General features: G+C 40.4%; 1 protein-coding gene across 2 annotated transcripts in view; it reads right to left on the bottom strand.

Moving 5' to 3' along the window:
• LOC124594780 (actin-related protein 5) overlaps window positions 1–19,216 on the bottom strand; it is a 207,769-nt gene that overhangs the window by 45,731 nt on the left and 142,822 nt on the right. For both annotated transcript variants that reach the window (XM_047133186.1, XM_047133187.1), the window contains exon 9: window positions 5,521–5,701. In XM_047133186.1, the coding sequence (XP_046989142.1) occupies window positions 5,521–5,701 (181 nt within the window). The remainder of the gene's footprint in view (window positions 1–5,520; window positions 5,702–19,216) is intronic.

Genomic DNA, 19,216 nt, shown 5'->3' with positions numbered 1-19,216 from the left:
TATCTAACAAAAAATGGGTGACTGATACAACATTGTCGAATTTATTTCCTCATGATTAATTCAGCGGATTATTAATTTTTCTGTCCTCATATAATTCTTGCAATTTGTATATCGGCTGCCAATGGATTTATCAAAGTGTGATGAACTCAACATCTATCTTAGAATTTCCCCAAGTTAAATTCTTGGGATTCAGCTAAATGGCTGCAGCAGGTGAAGGAAATACAGTATGATAGGTGTTTTTTTCTAAAAGGGCTTTTATTTTGCCATTCCGATCAAGGTGATGAGATTTTGCATGCCTCTACTTGCACAAAATCCACACTACTCTACTTCTACTCTGTTCTCAACTTCTTTTCACAGTCTAACTTCTGAAATCCTGAAGAAAAGCTTTCCCAGTAACAACAATGTCTCTGCAGTTGTTAAAAATTCCAACGTTTTCCACAACTTACTGGTGTGCCTAGAGAGTTGAGTCGTCCACCATGAATTTAAATGAGTTCCCCCTTTCTTCTGTAAGTTTTTAAACTTACTTGGTGTGGTGACATTACACTTCCCAGTTCTCCCTTTCCAAGCTCCTTTAGTAATCACTGGAACTTCACTTAATGCCAGATCTTATTTCATTCTCCTCTCATCCTCACTTTGACACACTCTCCTATTGTATTTGGAAACCACTTTTACCTAAATCCAACAGTGGAAGTATCATCCATCAACCCTTTCTTTTTTGAAACTGCTTCTTGAGTGTTATTAGTGCCACAATGAGTCATCCTGTTCTCTGCCAATAAAATCATGTTTGCTGTCTGTATACTTTATTTACTGTTTCCGGTAATACCTCCTTAAATGTCTTTATTTCACTTCCAAATCAATCTCACTTATTCACCCTCTATCATGCACAATAACTACAGATTGTGTTACTCTTTCCTCTACCTTCTTGCCAGCTCTCAGTTGTAAGCTTTAATTTTTTCTTGTGTACTCTTCCATCACTTTTACTACTACTTTCACAATACCTAACACAAAAGTAGTTATCAATCCCTGTCTCAAAGTCCTGATAAACTCTGCAATCTCAAAGTGGTCTTCCTTCACTAGGAAGCAGTGCTCATTCCAGCTGGGTCTCTCTTGTGCACAGATGGACCATTTTGCATGGACACCGCCACAAAATTGTTGGTCACCGGGTCAACACTCATCTCAACATTGTTGTTGACTGTGTTTTCATCGGTTCTGGCAACTGTTCCAATATTCTCTGATTTCTGACTACATCACTAAACTTTCGCAACATTACAGTTTCTCCTCGAGTACCACAACCTACATTCAGAAACTTTCATAAACTTTTTATGTGTTCCCTTTCCTCCCCTGTCATTAATGCCCTACGCCATGATGAAACACTGTTTCTAAATTTCGCCTATTAACATGCAAGCAACAAGAATTCTATCCATTCAAAACTTTTACTCCTCAGTCAGCCCTGTTCCCAATTTCCTTGGATGCTTGTAACTTCTATGAAACCTCCTTTCAAATTTTTTTGCCCCTGCAATTACTCTCTCTGTTTGTTCACTCTTACAGGAAACATGCTGCTTCTGCTGATCGTCATCACTGTCATTGTTAATGTGTCTGCTCTTATATATCCTCAGCTACAAGGCAAGCTATCACGCAGAATGCATTCAGTGGGGGGAGAGGGGGGGGGGGGGGGGTTCAGATATCTTTGACCACAGATAATGCAATGATTGCAGTAAATGCCAGGGACACTCTACTTAACTTCTGACACTTTTTTTGGATTGCTGAAGGGCTAATAAGTGCATACATTCTTCCAGAAATACAGAGCACTATGATAATTCATCATCTGACATAACTATGAAGGGGGAAGGGGAGGGGGGGGAGAAAGACACAAAGGGAGGGGGGGGGGGGGGCAGTAAGTGAACGGCTTGCATATACAAAAAATTATGCCGCCGCAGAGACTGTAAGAGCGAAAAAAAATAGTAAAGAACAAACAATGGAAAATCCAGGATAGAATGTAACAATACGAGAGAAGGAAAGTTGCTACTCACCATATAGCGGAGGTGCTGAGTCGCGATAGGCACAATAAAAAGATTCACACAATCATAGCTTTCGGATATTGAAGCCTTTGTCAGCAGTGGACACACACACACACACACACACACACACACACACACACACACACACACACACACTCACGCAAGTGCAACTTGCACACACGTCTGCAGTCTCAGAGGGCTGAAACCACACTGCGAGCAGCAGCAGTGCATGATGGGAGTGGCGACTGGGTGGGGTAAGGAGGAGGCTTGCGCAGTGAGGTGGAGGGATAGTATGGTGGGAGTGGCGGACAGTGAAGTTTTGCAATTTAGATGGAGGGCAGGAGAGAAGGTGCGGAGGGGGGAGGGGGTAAGTAGCAGAAAGGAGAGAAACAAAAATAAAAAGAAATTAAAAGACTGGGTGTGGCGGAGAAATGACGGCTGTGTAGTGCTGGAATGGGAATAGGGAGGGGGCTGGATGGGTGAGGACAGTGATTAACTAAGGTTGAGGCCAGGAGGGTTATGGGAACGTAGGATGTATTGCAGGGAAAGTTCCCACCTGCGCAATTCAGAAAATCTGGTGTTGGTGGGGAGGATCCATATGGCACAGGCTGTGAAGCAGTCACTGAGATGATGGGTATCATGTTTGGCAGCATGTTCAGCTACAGGGTAGTCCACTTCTTTTTTGGCCACAGTTTGTCGGTGGCCATTCATGTGGACAGACAGCTTGTTGGTTGTCATGCCTACATAGAATACAGCGCAGTGATTGCAGCTTAGCTTGTAGACCACATGACTGGTTTCACAGGTAGCCCTGCCTTTGATGTGATAGGTGATGTTAGTGACCGGACTGGAGTAGCTGGTGGTAGTAGGATGTATGGAACAGGTCTTGCATCTAGGTCTATTACAGGGGGAGCCATGGGTAAGGGATTGGGAGCAGGAAAAATAGTAAAGAGAAATATTTTGCTCCTGCATTAGTAAAATAAGGCAAAATGTAAGTGAATAACAATGAAGAAGAAGATAACGACTGAACAATACTAAGAACAAACAAGAAAAGTCATGTAATGAGGCAGGCAGCTCCACGCAGCCTCTGATCTATATTTCCGATTTCTGAACTGGGGAAAAAACTTGGTAGTGCCCCCTCACTCAAGTGTGTGTGTGTGTGTGTGTGTGTGTGTGTGTGTGTGTGTGTGTGTGTGAGATGGCACTGTATTGCGCTCTGCGGAATTTGAAAGTCTGTATTTTGTAATGGAAGCCATCACAAATATATTCAAAACAGTGGAAACTAAAATTTTCTATGGTGTCTCTCCTGCTTCCAGTCAGCTAGTTTGACATTCTACCTCCCTTAAAAAAAAAAAAAAAAACCACCAACCCTCACAATTAATATGGGGTGGGTTTATTTGTGACCAGGAGACTAAGAACTCTTCAGAAAATTTGCACTGTTTATTGACTATTAGCTAATAACTTTCTGTTTTGCGTAACCTAAAATTAAATACAGAGAACATAAAACCAGTAAAGGCAAGAGACAAGCAAGACAGTACACATTTCTTCAATCCTTAGGTCCCCGCATTTTTTTCTCTAATCTTATTACAGCTTTACACCCTCACACTTTCTTTTCTGCCAAAGAATCTATTACCTCTTCAAAGTTCGTCAAACTTTTTGCTACATGAAAAATCAAAATGTTGTCATGTAATAAGGAAAAAGCTGTAAGTATATTACCAAAGACTTACATGGTTCCTATTTGATTGCACCTATTTCGTCACTATCTGCTAGATAAAATGAAATTGGCCTTTCTAATATTGCATCAGTTGTAACAACGAGGCTGTTTTGGCACACATGGTCATTTTTATCTACCTCATTTACATAAATAACACAACAGAATATAATTGATGAAGTACCAATATCAAGTGCCTATTATGCGTAGTACAAGCAAAATGTTGTATGTTAAGGGAATTTTGTTCATTCGCTCCAGTTCATGAGATCAAAAAGTAGCAGCAATATGCAATATTTATATAAATTTGGAATCATCATATTCTTCCACATAATCTGTAAGATGTCTCCGTTTCTTTTCCTTCCTCATTGTAACAAACAATTTTTGTCATTACTAATTCTGTAACTACTCCTGCCACTGTCAAAACTTATTCTCCGGTTAACTTCGCTAACACTGCCAGAATCACCATGATTATTCTCCAGTTAGGCATTATTACGTGTTCGTACAACGCGTTTTCTGTGCTATTCCAAAAATAGAACTTAAGCAGCTGCTAACCAGGGCTTGTACAACTGGCCCTTGGTAGTGTAGCGATTTGGCAAAAATTTTCTGTCAAAATTTCATTTTCTTGGGTGCACGAATAAGATATATGTAATCTTTCTTACTTGTTATTCCTGTTAGTCATTTATTTTCACTCTATTAGTCTGAATCTCTGGATTTCACTAATAATTATAGCAGCACTGATTAGTCGCACACCCAGTCAGGCACATAACCACATAAACAAACAGCGACTGGTATTCACCAGTTCATTTGGCTCAGCTCATGTAGCTCCATTCCCTTTTGTCTGTGGGAAAGTCTTTTTATTTCTTGATCCAACGGGGATTCCACTGGCAGAGACATCAAGTACCTTATGCATGCATTATAAAATCAACTTATGATTTCGTTCAGAAATCAACTCAGAACGTGTTCAAAAATGTTCAAAAAGCATCACGGACACATTTCAAAATATTATTCATAATCGATAGACCAAAGTGCATTGGATGCTAGGCAATTTGTGAAACAAGGTTTTCTTTCTTCAAGAATATGAATATGGTGCCCCCTGAAATTGCCACCCAGGACACGTACCCCAGTCTGCCCTCCCCTAGATCCAGATCTGGCTCCATGTGATGGTCACTTGATAGGTTAAATTACTCCATCAAAGAAAGAGTGACTATGGTGCACTAAATCTTAGACTTGATAATCATTAGAACAATAAAAAACCAACACAAACACTCAGTCCCTCAATGTGTGGATGGAGGAGGGGAGGGGGAAAGCTAAGCTCAGTACAATTATGCTCTGGTACTGCATGCATTGTGTGTGCCATACCAAGAAGCAGTAACAAAATAGAAGTAAAATAAGGAAGTAATAACGGTTTCATAAGAGTGCCCTAATGATGCACTAGTTTTCAATACTGTTCCACATTCATCTACAAAAGCACCATTCAGTGACATTGTGAATTGTTTGTCTTGCTTCACAATGTACTTCAAGAAACTTACTTTGACAAGTTATAGTTAGCTTCCTTGATGGACCTGGAATGTTTCAGCATATTCCAAATTAAATAAACAACTGCACAATAGGACATTCACTACTTTCTGTAAAGGTCCATACAATGCCACATATAGCAGTCTTAAATGTACAGCACTATCAGTAAACAGACACATTACACTAGTCCTACAACTTTTACCAATGTGTACAAATTTTGAACTAGGGAACCAACTGACTAGCAAAGATCTGATAAATACTTCAAGCAACAATATTCACCTTATTTATTGCCTTGTACACATCCCAGTCTTCATCCCGCATGCCAAATGTGTCCTCACGTTTGTCCTTCCGAGCCAGTTGGCTAATGAGTCTCATGCGCTCCTGTGCTGCAGCAGTTCGTCGGCGAGCCAAATCTTGTCTTCTCTGTCGTCGAGCGGCCCGTTTCTCTAGCATCTCCTTCCTGCAGCATACATAAAGATATGAAATACTCTGTTGTCTCCATAAAAAGTGACATAAACGGTGGGCAGAGATATTAACGTACAAATAAAATCCTGCATTCATCAATCCCAAAGTGAAACAGAGTGAGGCTGAAGTAATTAAAATGACTGTGTTTCAAATATTAAAATCAGTACCTACAAACCCCATATATTTTCTCCTACTGTGACAGTTCATCGACTTGCTTAGACTTGAGCATCTTTGAAACAAGCTCCTCACTCTTTTTAATATGCTTTTTGACTGTGAGCTATTTTTGACAAGAAGTTCTGCGAGGGTGTCAGCAGTATAAACACTCACAAGGAACAATTACACCTCTTCTAATTATTCTGCAGCTACAATAAATATTCTCTCAAAATGGCAGTGGTTATCCTACAAATATGTGGACTGTACTCAAGTGAGCACTGTGGAAGGCAACATTTTAAGAAGCCTTTTCTTGTATATCTGTATGAACTCTATATGAACCCTAGAGTGGGATGCATGAAAATTATTTCTACTTCTTTTATCTACATCTGCACCTACATCTACATGATTATTCTGCAATTCACAATTAAGTGCCAGACAGAGGGTTCTTCAAACCACCATTCCACTCTCAAACAGTGCAGGAGAAAAAATGAACACAAATCTTTCCAAGTGAGCTCTGATTTCTCTAATTTTATGATGATGATCATTTTTCCCTACGTGGGTGGGTGCCAATAAAATATTATCATGCTCTGAGATAAAGTTGGTGATAAAAATTTCATGAAAAGGTCCTGCTGCGGTGAAAAATGTGTTTTAATGACTGCCATCCCAATTCATGTATCGCACCTGTGGCACTCTCTCCCTTATTCTGCAGTAACACAAAACTAGTTGTCCTCCCTTGAATATTTTCAATATCCTCTGTCAATTTATCTGATGTGGATCCCACACCACACAGCAATATTCCAGAAGAGGGTGGACAAGTTTAGTGTAAGCAGTGTCTATAGCAGACCTGTTACATTTTCTAAGTGTTCTGCCAATAAATCACAGTCTTTGGTTTGCTTTCACCCACAACAGTATCTATGTGATTGTTCCTTTAGATTTGTGTGATTTATCATGTAACCTCAATTTAGCGGATTCCTTTTAGCACTCGTGTGGATCACTTCACAGCTTTTGTTATTTAGAGTCAATCGCCATTTTTTTTTTTTTTCTTCAACAATACAGATACTTTGTCTGAATCTTTTCTGAATTTGTTTTGATCAGCTGATGACTTTAATCTAAGAGCTCAGATTGTCTCTTATATCATTTATGTAGATCACGAACAACAGAGGGCCTACAATCCCTCCTTGGGGAATGCCAGATATTATTTCTGTTCTATTCAATGACTTCATGCCAATTATTATGAACTGTGACTTTTCTGACAGAAAATCAGGAATCCAGTCACGCAACTGAGACAATACTCCATAGGCATGCAATTTAGTTAGAAGTCGCTTGTGAGGGACGGTGTCAAAAGCCTTCTGGAAATCTAATCATATGAAATCAATCTGACGTCCCTTGTTGATAGCACTCATTACTTTGAGAGTAGAAGGAACTAGTTATGTTTCACAACAATGATATTTCCTGAATCTGTGTTGGCCATTTGTCAGTAACTCATTTTCTTGGAAGTAATTCATGTTTGAGCACAGTGTATGTTTCAAAATCCTACTGCCAATTGATGTCAATGATACGGGTCTATAACTCAGCAATTTCCTTTCTTGGGTATTGGTGTCACTGGTTTAACTTTCCAATCTTTGGGTACAGATCTTTCTCGAGTGAGCAGCTGCATATGATTGCTAAGTATGGAGCTATTGTATAGTCATACTCTGAAATGAACCTGACTGGTATACAATCTGTATCAGATGCCGTGCCTTTTTTAAGTGCCTGTTTTAAGTGCTTCTTATACCAAGGATATCTACTTCTCAGTCACTCATGTTGGCAGTTGTTCTCGATTCAAATACTGGAATATTTACGTCATCTTCTTTTGTGAAAGAATTTCAGAAACCATGTTTAGTAATTCAGTGTTAGGGGCACTGTCATCAATAACATCACCTCTGTTATCACGCAGTGAAGCAATTGATTGTATCTTGCCACTGATGTACTTTACATACGACCAGAACCTCTTTGGGTTTTCTGCAAGATTTCAGTAAATTTCAAGCTCCTGTAAAACTTCGACAGTCTTCAGGATTGTGTGTTCTTTTAAATCTTGCATGCTTTTTTCATTGCTTCTGCAACAGTGTTCTGACCCATTTTGTGTACCTTGGTGCATCAGTACCACCTCTTATTAATTTATTTGGTATACATTTCTCAACTGCTGTAGCTTTGAATTCAGACCACATCTGGTCTATGCTTACACAGTCGGATTGGGAGGAGTGGAGGCTGTCTTCGAGAAAGGCATCAAGTGAATTTTTATCTCTTCTTTTAAATAGATGTCTTTTGCTTTTATTTTCAGCGGTTTTGCATGTTATGGTATTCAGTCTAGCTACAACCACCTTGTGGTCACTAATCCCTGTACCTGTCATGATGCTCCCTATTTGGTCAGGATTATTTGTTCCTATGCGGTCAAGTACGTTTTACATAACCGCTTATACTTCAAGTGGGCTTCTGAAATAGTTCTTCAAAATAACTTTCTGATAAGGCAATTTCAGATGACTTTTATGTCTACCACTGACTTTAAATACATATTTTTACCAACATATCAAGGGCAGATTGAAGACAGCTCCAACTAAAATTGTATAAAGGTGGTACCTATTTGAAATGAGGGTCAAGTTTTCTTTGAACTTTTCAGCAACCACGTCACCAAAGTTGGGGGGTCGGTAAAAGGGAACCAAATATGGGTTGTATTGCAGTTGTGAATTACTGAATTTCTAAGTTCATCCGAAACTTATTCCTGTTATTAACTACAAATATCATTATGGAGTATATGTACTGGTATGTAAATGGTAAGTAAATGAAAAAGGGTTTCTGTAAGATATCCAGCTAAAAACTGATGTTTTTATTGCACATTTCTGTAGATTAAATTCTTTTTCATGTAAGCTGCACTGTCTCAAAATATTACTGAGCAAAAGTATGCAAAAAATGGTAGCAATCACATTTCCATGGCAACACAATGACGATGGTTTCAAACTGCAAATACGGCAGAACTAAGGTTTCTCGTTAAGTAATCTAAACACTGGTGACTCCTCAGTTTATTATTCACTTGGACACATCGATGTCCACACAAAGAGCCTCATGTCTACTTTTGGTTCTTTTATCAAACAATGAAAAATCCAGGATGAACTGTAGCAGCATCATGAAAAGGCTAGTTTCTACTCATCATACAGCAGAGATACTGAGTCGCAGAGACTGTCACGAATGAGCTTTCAATCTACGAGGCCTTTGTTGAAAAAAACACACACACACACACACACACACACACACACACACACACACACACACACACACGAGTGAAACAAGCTGCACACTGGACTGAGGGGATTTCCAGCAGTGTGCCTGTCATCCTTAATTAGGAAGTTCAGGTACCTGTCCAAACTGTTCCCAGCAGTTACAGAAATCATATTTCTTTATTCTGATCCTTCCTATAGATCGTAAATAACAGGTTACATCAAGGCCTCCACATGTGGCTTAAAAATATTAGTTGGTTGGTACTCACTACCAAGAGAGTTCTGTGCCTGTTCAGACATGACCTCCCATCACTAATTCTCAGTAGAAAACTCTTGTTGTTGTTGTTGTTGTTTTTACTACTACTAGACAAAGCTTGGACTTTTTCCCTGTTTTGTCCATGTCTTCCTGAACTACTTGTATCGTCTGCACATTTTTGTCTATTGTCTCCAGAACAGTGAAGCTATTGTAGACATCTAGACTAAAGCTAGCAGACATGTAGCATCTCTTGAACCCTTTTCTTGGTCTCGCAGGTTTGACTGAAGTCCAGTCATCTACCCTATTCTTAACTGCACTACTGCCAACTGCAACTCTCAAATGTTTTAATTCTGCCTGTACTATTGTCAGATAAGCTTCACGATCAGTTGCCCATGACAGCATCCAAGTCACAGACTGACCAGCATAACTTCATCCCGTATGAGTGACCGGTGTAAGTTACACAATGATCAGACAGCTTCAATGACAACACTACAGCCTGAAAAAAATATAATTCTCTTTATATAAATGAGGCCACACACTTTGATCTTCAGGAAACAGTCTCTAATCCAAACCCAATGATTAGTAACTACCTGCCAATCAGCCATAAATTAAACGATCTGTTGCTGCTGTACGGCCAGTAGTCAATGTATGTATCGTTGCGTTTAGAATCCAGTAAATCTGCCATTATGAAAAGTTGCTACTTCTCGGCATTGTCTGTCTGTGACACAACCTATTGTTCACAAATGACCACCACCATTGTTATCACAGTTGTATGGCTCTCCTGGTCAAAAGTGAGATGACTGCTTGTAGGCAAACAAGACACTACTTTCTTTAGGGCTCCCTGGTTCTGTATGCTTGCTATTTTCACATGATCCCCACATGTCCTGGTATTCAGGAGAATGATACAGACAGAGTTTGGCGAGAGAGTTCAGCAGGCCTATGTATCAGTTCAGACAGCCTCCACAAGGGAGCATTGGCCACACTCCTTGGGGTCTGAGGTTAGAAACTGTCAGGTTGACCACAGAATCCTTCAGACCTAGCAGTTCATTGCCAAAGTCTCCACACCTGCACTAATAGCAGTTACTTTGGCCTGCGAGAATGATGTGCTACCATCAGCTGGCCACCATCACACCATCAGTGCACTGTCTCAGCAGCATACAAGGCCACATATACATTTGCCTCCACTATACTGGATACGAAGACATCACGAGTTGACACCAGGCCATGACAAGCAGGACAACGGCCTATCTCGGCTCCAGCTTGCAGTATCAGTAAAGACTCTGACTGTAATCTGTCAATCTTGCAGCAACCACCCTCACCTTTTCTTCACCCGCCAATCGAAACTGCAGAGCCTGGTCAGGTGAGTGGCTGCAATTTCCTGATATACTGAACCAATGCTCCCCCACCTCTCGGCAATGGACCATTGAAGCAGCCCATTACAAAATCAAAATGTGATCACTGAAGTGAAGAGAACTGGTCACCATTCACTGAAAATTGTAAATAATATCAATAAATAGTGTCTAACAACAGAACGATGGCAGAAAATGACTAGGATATCTATGCTGAAGGGCATGCTCTGCCTTATATTCGGCATATATGTCAGTTTTAATTTAAGGCCCTCAAATGCTCAACCCATATAGCAGGTCACTGCATAGTTCCAGACCTCAACATGTTCATTAAAATGTCCACACAGAAATAAAGAAGTAGCAGCTGTGATAGCTGTGTGATGAGTTCAGTATGGGAATGTCTGGTCATATTATGAAACACAAGCACTAATGCAGTATCTGTGAGGTAATGGTGAGGGAGGGTAATGTGAAGTGTTATTTATTATTACACTGATTATTCCAATTACTCCTCTCAGTACAGATACTTTAGCTTGAATTTTGTTTCAGTTAGGAGTGTTGTACAATCAGTATGTTTACTTATGTAGAAACGCATTATTCCCAAGCATAGCAGCACAAAACTGGCATTTGAAATAAATAGCATCTTGGTAGCAAAAGTAAGGTGTTTAAGGAGATGAAGAATCTGAAGGCATGTGGAATCAATCATTTGCTGGTAGAAGTGTTGGAGAGCTTGGAAAACAGGGAAGGGAAGGAATAGCCTACCTCTGTAATGGGACATATGACACAGAGGAATGTCCTGATGACTTTCTTGCAATGGTAATGATACCAACTGAGAAAAAGATAAATAGCAAAACAATGTGTAGAGCATAGGATTATCAGTCTAATTTCTCATGCAGCTGAAGTATTGCTGAGAGTGCTGACTGACAGGCTCTATGGAAAATTGGATAAATGGATTGGGAGGAACAGTTCAGATTTAGAAAAGGGAAAGGAACGAGAGATGCTATTGGCCTGTTAAGAATCATAGGGGAAAGATATATTTAGAAAGGTAGAGAAATTTGTGCTGTTTTCAATTAACTGGAAACACAGAAAGTAAGGAAAAGGATTGAAGACTAAATGTTGGAAGAAAGGAATATTCGAAGCGGTGTTAGACAAAGCTGTTCTCTCTCTCCTTTTTTTTTTTCAGCTTATACCTGGAAGAGATTATTGTCAAAGGCTTAGTTGGAGAAAGAGCAGCATGTATCTGTGGGAAGAGAACAGAAGGTATAAGAACTGCTAATGACATGGTATTAGTGGCAGAAAGTGACTGATCTAAAAGATCTAAATGGAGCTTGTGTGGAATATGGGGTGAGAATCAATACATCAAAAACAAAGAGTACAGTGATCAGCAGTATGGTGAGACTGACAAATATTAAGGTAGAATAAGTTATTACTAGCCAAGCAGGAGCAATTAAATAACTTGGAAATACTATCACTGAAAACTTGAGATGCATCACAAGGTGAAAACTCTCAGTGCAGTGAAGGAGGCATTCAATAGAAAGAGGAGATTATTATGTGTCAAACTAGATAAAGATAGGAGGAAAAGGCTTCCTTCCCCACAACCATCTCCCCCCCCCCCCCCCCCCCCCCCCGACTTTATAGTTCCAGTGTTACAGATGGAATAGAACCCATTCTCTCAGATGTAGCATGAGAATCTATTCAACTGTTCTTTTGTCATCAACTAGTATCTAGGATAAGGATAGGGTGCTGTCTTTATCAGAGTGTAATAAGAAGGGCACTCCTAAAAATATAAAATAGGATGCAGAAGAAAATAAAAAGGAAAAAGAAAAAAGTTCACTGCATCTCAAATAAAGTACAACAGTGTTAAATGGGATGACCAGGGTGTCTGGCAGAGGATGTAGAGTTGAGGGGCCTCCGGGCCCAGATTGTGGTGGGAGACTCCCTAATTCCTACCACCCCACCACATCCCACCCCACACCACATCCAGAGAGCTGTTTAAAACATAATATGTGAGAATAAAAACCATTTTCTCATACATGAGCTATAGTGTGTAAGGCTTCAAAACCACAATGCGGGGTAGCTCATTCCACAATATAAAACTATGGGCTAATCTGTTGTGAGTGATGTGGAGGCAACATAGAATGATGGATTCTATATTCTTTTCAAGAGGAACAGAATGAGGTGGCATCATGTGGAAATAGTCTCCTCGGTAGCAAAGATTTTATTAAAGGGGTTAATTTTCTATCAAACAACACTGTTCCTCCGGTGACAAAGTTTTACTTGTACCAGAAAATGTGTGTGTGGGATCATCAAAGCAAACATTGAGTAATTACTTCTATAACCAAGCAGTTGGCCAGTTTATTCCCCAACATATACGTATCACTTGGAACCCAGAAAATGAAAACTGGGCGGATAGTATGAGTAAGGTCAGAGAGACCAGGAATAGAATTGGGTGACAACAATAACATCAATAGACTGGAGACTGCTAACTGAGTCATTAAAAATTAAAACATGGTCAAAGGAGGTCTGTTTAGCAAATTCAAGACTCTGTTTACGGCCATCAGCTCTATCATAGCAACACGACACATTCCTGGCAATTAATGTCCTTCCTTACAACAAGTTGGAGATATAAAAACATATACCAATCTATTTACTGATTTTAGATCCATCAGGATAAATGGCAGTAGCACTCTATTACTGAAGAACCGAGAGGAACGGGCACCATAAGATCATGGAGGAGACTAAAACTTTAGGTCCTTGAAAAAGCTCAGCTCTACTTTGCGGTCTCAGTACTAATCAAAGGAGGAGTGCATAGGTCTTATCAGAGAGGCTTCACGTACATTCTAAACTCACCTGAGGGTGAATACCACGTATGAAGAACGAATTTGATAACTGGGAAATTGTCATATGGTACTTGTGGAAGTGACCAACAGCTGGCATTATCTAAGTGAATAGGTATGATCCCACTTCGGCCCACTGTCCACAGGACTAGTCCGAAAGGTGCCACAAAGATGTACTTGAAAGTGTTAAGCTTTTGCATGCAGTTAGTCTTAAGTTTACGAATATGGGACAGTTGTGACAGCTTTTTTCAAAAATAAGTCCAAAAAATCAGGATTGTGCAACAACATCCAAGCACTGGGTACCCAAATAGTCCTGGGTCAGGATGATAAAAGATATGACAACAAAAATGCATGACTTGTATTTTAATGGAAGAAAACGAAGTCATCAGAAAGGATCCAAGTAAGGCTCTAGCAATGGAACCTTTGAGCTGGTGTGAAGCCAAGGCTGCAGACAAAGAGCTGTACAAAATGCAGAAGTCATCAACATACACCGCAGGTCACTAGCTAATTGACGGTAATAAGGAAGATTGTGGAATGCCATCCTCTTGGGCCCTTGGGGAGTTAAGGGACGTACCAACACAAAAGTGAAGCGATCAATCAAATAAAAATTGACAAATAAAAATCAGTAGTGTGCCTCAAAAGCCCCAGTCATTGAAAGTGTAAGTGAAATGCAATGGTGTGCCAAGCTGCAACATTTGCCTTCTATAGGTCAACAGCAACTGTAATGAGAGGGTGGTGTTCAGAAAAAGGCTGCTGAATTGATGTTTCCAGGCTAACCAGATGGTTGGTAGTGGATCATTCCTCTCAGAAATCACATTGTTAGGGAGACAAAGGGGGGAGGGGATGACTCAAGCACCCAGCATGAATGCCATGCTACAATCCCTCCAAGCATTTTGCGCATAACATGTCTGTGAGGCTTATCAGTCAGTAGCTGTCAATAGACAGACAGATTATAGTGAAGATGCTATCTCCCCATTGTGAAGAAAAACACCTTCTAGCCAAATACAATTGAGAACCCTGATTCAGGGACTAGGGTCATATCACAAGACAAGTCAACAGCTTGAAGCAGTTGTCTTTGCGTGTTTGAAAAGTAAAAAGAGGATGACACAGTTGCAAAATGAGTCGCAAGGTGCTCGGCAAGAATCGATGCACTGGTAGAAATACCACTATGAAGGAGACAGTTGTTGATCTTTGGCAGCCCAGTAGACTATGAGGTTTGGCCCACCCAGGATGATGAGGCATATGTTCCCAAGGAGGAGACTTTGCACTCCCAGCACTCCATTTTACTGCATTTAATCAGATAGCGGAACTGCTTAAAAGTGATGAGGACGGTCTGTGAAGGATGTCACTTGTGATGTTGCAGGGTTCTTCGAGGATCCTGAGCAGCTGCTAAAATGTCTTTGGTCCTCCATGATAATGGCTGCTGGTGGTGCTGGGGACTCATAGAAAGTGAGATAGTCATTTCAGTGATGAGGGCTATCACACTGGGGACAACCACCACCTTGCAATGCAATCTGACAGTTAGCCCTTTGGAGAATCAACATTTTATTTTGTCCATCAGGCAGTGACAAGGTGACAGGATCACCAGAAAGCAACCACTATCACAATGATTGTGGAATAGTGTCCACTGTGACACAGCCAACTAACAGATTGAAGAGAGAGTAAAAGATGAAATTGGTTGAGAAGGGATACCATAACTGAAGGGATCAGATAGAAGCTGGTTAATCAGAAGGCCACTACTTAACTAGGTAGTGGTGTATGTTGAAATACTCAATTAGGAGGGGAGGGAGAGGGGGGGAGACGGGATGGGGAGGGGGGGAGACGGGATGGGGAGGGAGGGGGGGAAGGGAGGGGGGGAGACGGGATGGGGAGGGAGGGGGGGAAGGGAGGGGGGGAAGGGGGGGCACGCGAGAGAGAGAGAGAGAGAGAGAGAGAGAGAGAGAGAGAGAGAGAGAGAGAGAGAGAGAGAGAGTTGTCAAATTAAAGCCACCATATTAAGCTATGTATGTCCACTGTCCAAGGACAAATAAATGTTGCAAGGAATGATCGCCTGGTTCCTTCGCAAAAAGCTATTTGCTTCCAATTTGGTACAGAAAGGAATCTTATCATTGGTGATACCTGTACAAACCAAGATACAAACCCATACAGAAGCTCTCCAGGGCCCAGTATAGTTGCAACAAAATGAACGGTAACCTGAAAGAGTTAGAGAATGGTCAGCAGTGAAACACGTTTCTCAAAGAGCAAAACAGATTGCAGAACTGGATGACATTAGTAGTTGTAGTTCTGGTAGGTGACCCTCATATCTATTGCTGATCTATTCAATTAGCATTTTAAAGATTTCCTGGTTATGTGTGTAGGGGCCAAGAGGACTAGAGTAGCTTTCTCTGTAGATTTTTTTCTTTTTGTGTTCAATAACTTCAGAGAGTAGAGACTCTTCGAAGAGCTTATCTGCATTGGGTGTAGGGACTGGAGAGGTTCAGGCAGCCCCAGTACGCATATTCCTTGGCTCCTTCAGCCCCTACCAGGTGTCAAGTCACTGGTCCGTAAATATGCATGGAGAATGTGCCCTAAGAAAATAGATGCTGGCCAGGTTCAGGAAGTCAATGTCCCCAAATATGGTGCTGCAGGAATCACAAGAAGAGAGAGTCTGTCTGTCTTCCCTAAGATCTAAATTACTTGCTCGACTACCAGAGGTCAACACTGAGGCAATGGAGGAATTATGCACTCGACAAACTGCTTACGAGCTAACCACATTAATGACAAAAGTTGATACAATTCCGACAGATATAAGCTATTGTACTTCTCCCAAGATACAAAATATGGGATGTGATCTACAACTAAGTTCCTGGGTTTTAAGTTTCCTAATTAGGGTTGTACACACTGGCGAATGAGAAGGGTGATCATTCCTGCAGCTGAGACAAAAAGGTGGTGGTTACTCACACTGAGATTTCATGAAGTGGGCAACCAGTCTCCACAAACTTGGATGTTAGTAAACCAGAAAGAAATGCTCGAAGCACTGGCATTTAAAGTACTGGCATTTAAAGCACTGTATTAGGTTGGGAAATAAGGCTACACATCACAACAGCAGACCATGCTTTTCACTTTCTCAAGAAGCAATTCATTCATGACTTTGAGGATGAATGCTCCACTGTTAATCTTGTCTGGTGGTCCTTATCTTACATGATGTAAGAATTGAAACCCTCATTTCTACAAGTTCTCGCAATTACTTATCTATCTCTAACATCCCAGTGAAAAATTAAACCCTGTACTATGTTCATGCACTTATGAAGTGCTAACAGTAACAGGTACATCACCGAGCTTTTTAGCAAGAGAGTAATTTTCAAGACTAGGTAGGATTCACTGTTAACAATTTACTGACAGCAGAAATTTCTCCAAATACATTTTTGATATTCTGTGCAAAGAACGCTCGCTTAGAAGATAGACAGGACACTTCATCAGTCTAGGTGCAAACAGAGAACCAAGGAGAATATGTTTCTCCAGCTAGCTTGATTCTGATTTCTTCCCATGGCCTGGTCAATGAGGGAAATTGCTTAGGTCCAAAAGGATCTGCTCTTAGGAATTCAGATTTGTCTTTAGAGAATGCCAGAGCCTGACAGCCACTGGCTGATGACTTCGACCTTTTCATTGCACGAGGTAGCCACCATGATGCTGCCTACTACAAAAGAGGGCAGCCCCCATCGGTGCCATCCAGCCAGAGTAATATTTTGTGCTTTTAGCGTTCATCACACATGAACCAAGCAGTCGAACATCAACATTAAGTGTGTAGCGTGAAAAATCTTGCTGCGGTGTCTTTACAAATGTGGAGAGCAATATCAAGCATGCCGTTTTGTAGTTTAACTTACATTGTTAAAGTATCCTGCTTCAAGGCAATAGAAAATCCACCAGAAATATGTTGTTCTTGGTACAAATTACTGCAATTAAATATCCATTAATAACATATTGATGAATAAATATACAAAACATGGTCATACGTCATGGAAATTCAGTGTACCATAATGGGTACAGGGATTGAGATGCATAATTATGAAGAAGAGTTTAGCTGGTTTGCGTATAGCCTATTCCAAATACCTTTTTTATTCACCTTTGTGTTTTCTAAAAGCTTCTGGGACTGACTTGTTAATTTAATAGAAGTATGGTCTGTAATATATTATGTTATGTAAATATAAGTGTGCTCTCTCTTTCAGGAGAGCGTTTGTTCGATTGGCTTTATATACTTGCAGAAAGATATCTTACACTTTCTTGTTTCAAGTCTAAAGAGTCTGCTGCTGAATAGAAATAGTGATCAAGTAAGAATGAGTTTGGGGTTTTACTAAAAAGTGAGAATGATGATGTAGTATTTATGTTATGTGGAAGGTTATTGTAAATTTATATTGTAGCATTTGTAAGCTGATGTCCTTACTGATTGGATACGGAACACACGTTCTGCTTGTAACACATTCATGTGTATTAAAGTATTTATTTATGTATACTACACACAGAACAACGAGACTGGCATATGGAAAAGGGAGGAGATGTGTGTTTTAACAGATCTAACAAAGGAATTTTACGGCCATCCATTTTCATAAACACACTTTGTGATTTGTGAGCAGAATACAGCCACCAACTGGGACTGGAGAAGGTTGTAGTCACTTGTCCACTTTGAGACCTCACATTTACTGTGTAGTTCGCACCATGAATTGCCACTGGAGCACGCTGTGGCTGTGTATATCATGTTGAGGCACAAGTATCGTACACACAAGCCGGATCATTTCTGCGAGTTCAGCAGCAAGGCGCGTATCAAGTCAACATATTGCACGTTGAATTCCATGTACCAGCTTTAGCTGACAGTGAGAGATAAATACTGCAACAAGTTGCATATTGTTCCCCACACAATATTGAAAGTAAATTGAATTGTAGCATGTATGGAAGCATGTAAGCACTTCAATCCTCGTGTAAGAGAATTTATGCAAAGTTTTAGAAAAATGGTTCAAATGGCTCTGAGCACTATGCGACTTAACTTCTGAGGTCATCAGTCGCCTAGAACTTAGAACTAATTAAACCTAACTAACCTAAGGACATCACACACATCCATGCCTGAGGCAGGATTCGAACCTGCGACCGTAGCGGTCACGCGGTTCCAGACTGAAGCGCCTTTAACCGCACGGCCGCACAGGCTGGCAAAGTTTTAGAACTTAAACTAATTCTGAAAGTGCATTAACATGTACTTTTTCATAAAAATACAGATAACTAAGTACAATTCCTTCATAGACACTCACCTGTAGTAGAACGAAAGGATAAACTTAATACTAAATGTAAGTCAGCATTGTGCTCATAGCAGAATAGTCAGAATTTTCTGTTGCTTTAGTGTGAGTGAATGTTTATTTCCCACACCTTGAATTACTAGCGAGGTTTATAAATATCATTCAATGGTTAAAGAATGCCAGGTCTAAAGTAGTCTTAATTTATGTACAATGAAGATAAATGTACATTACTTTGCCATGTACATGAATGGCTTACAATTAAGGTCACCAGATGGACTGAAGACAATATATCAAAAGCTGCATGGATTTAAATTACCTTCAACTCACATGTGTATCAGCCACATTGCAGTTAAGACAATACATTCCACTATGGCAAAGTACGAATACTTCACATCACGCACAGTAACAA

This window comes from Schistocerca americana, chromosome 2, assembly GCF_021461395.2.
Source record: "Schistocerca americana isolate TAMUIC-IGC-003095 chromosome 2, iqSchAmer2.1, whole genome shotgun sequence".
NCBI lineage: Eukaryota > Metazoa > Arthropoda > Insecta > Orthoptera > Acrididae > Schistocerca > Schistocerca americana.
This window is presented reverse-complemented; position numbering and strand designations above follow the sequence as displayed.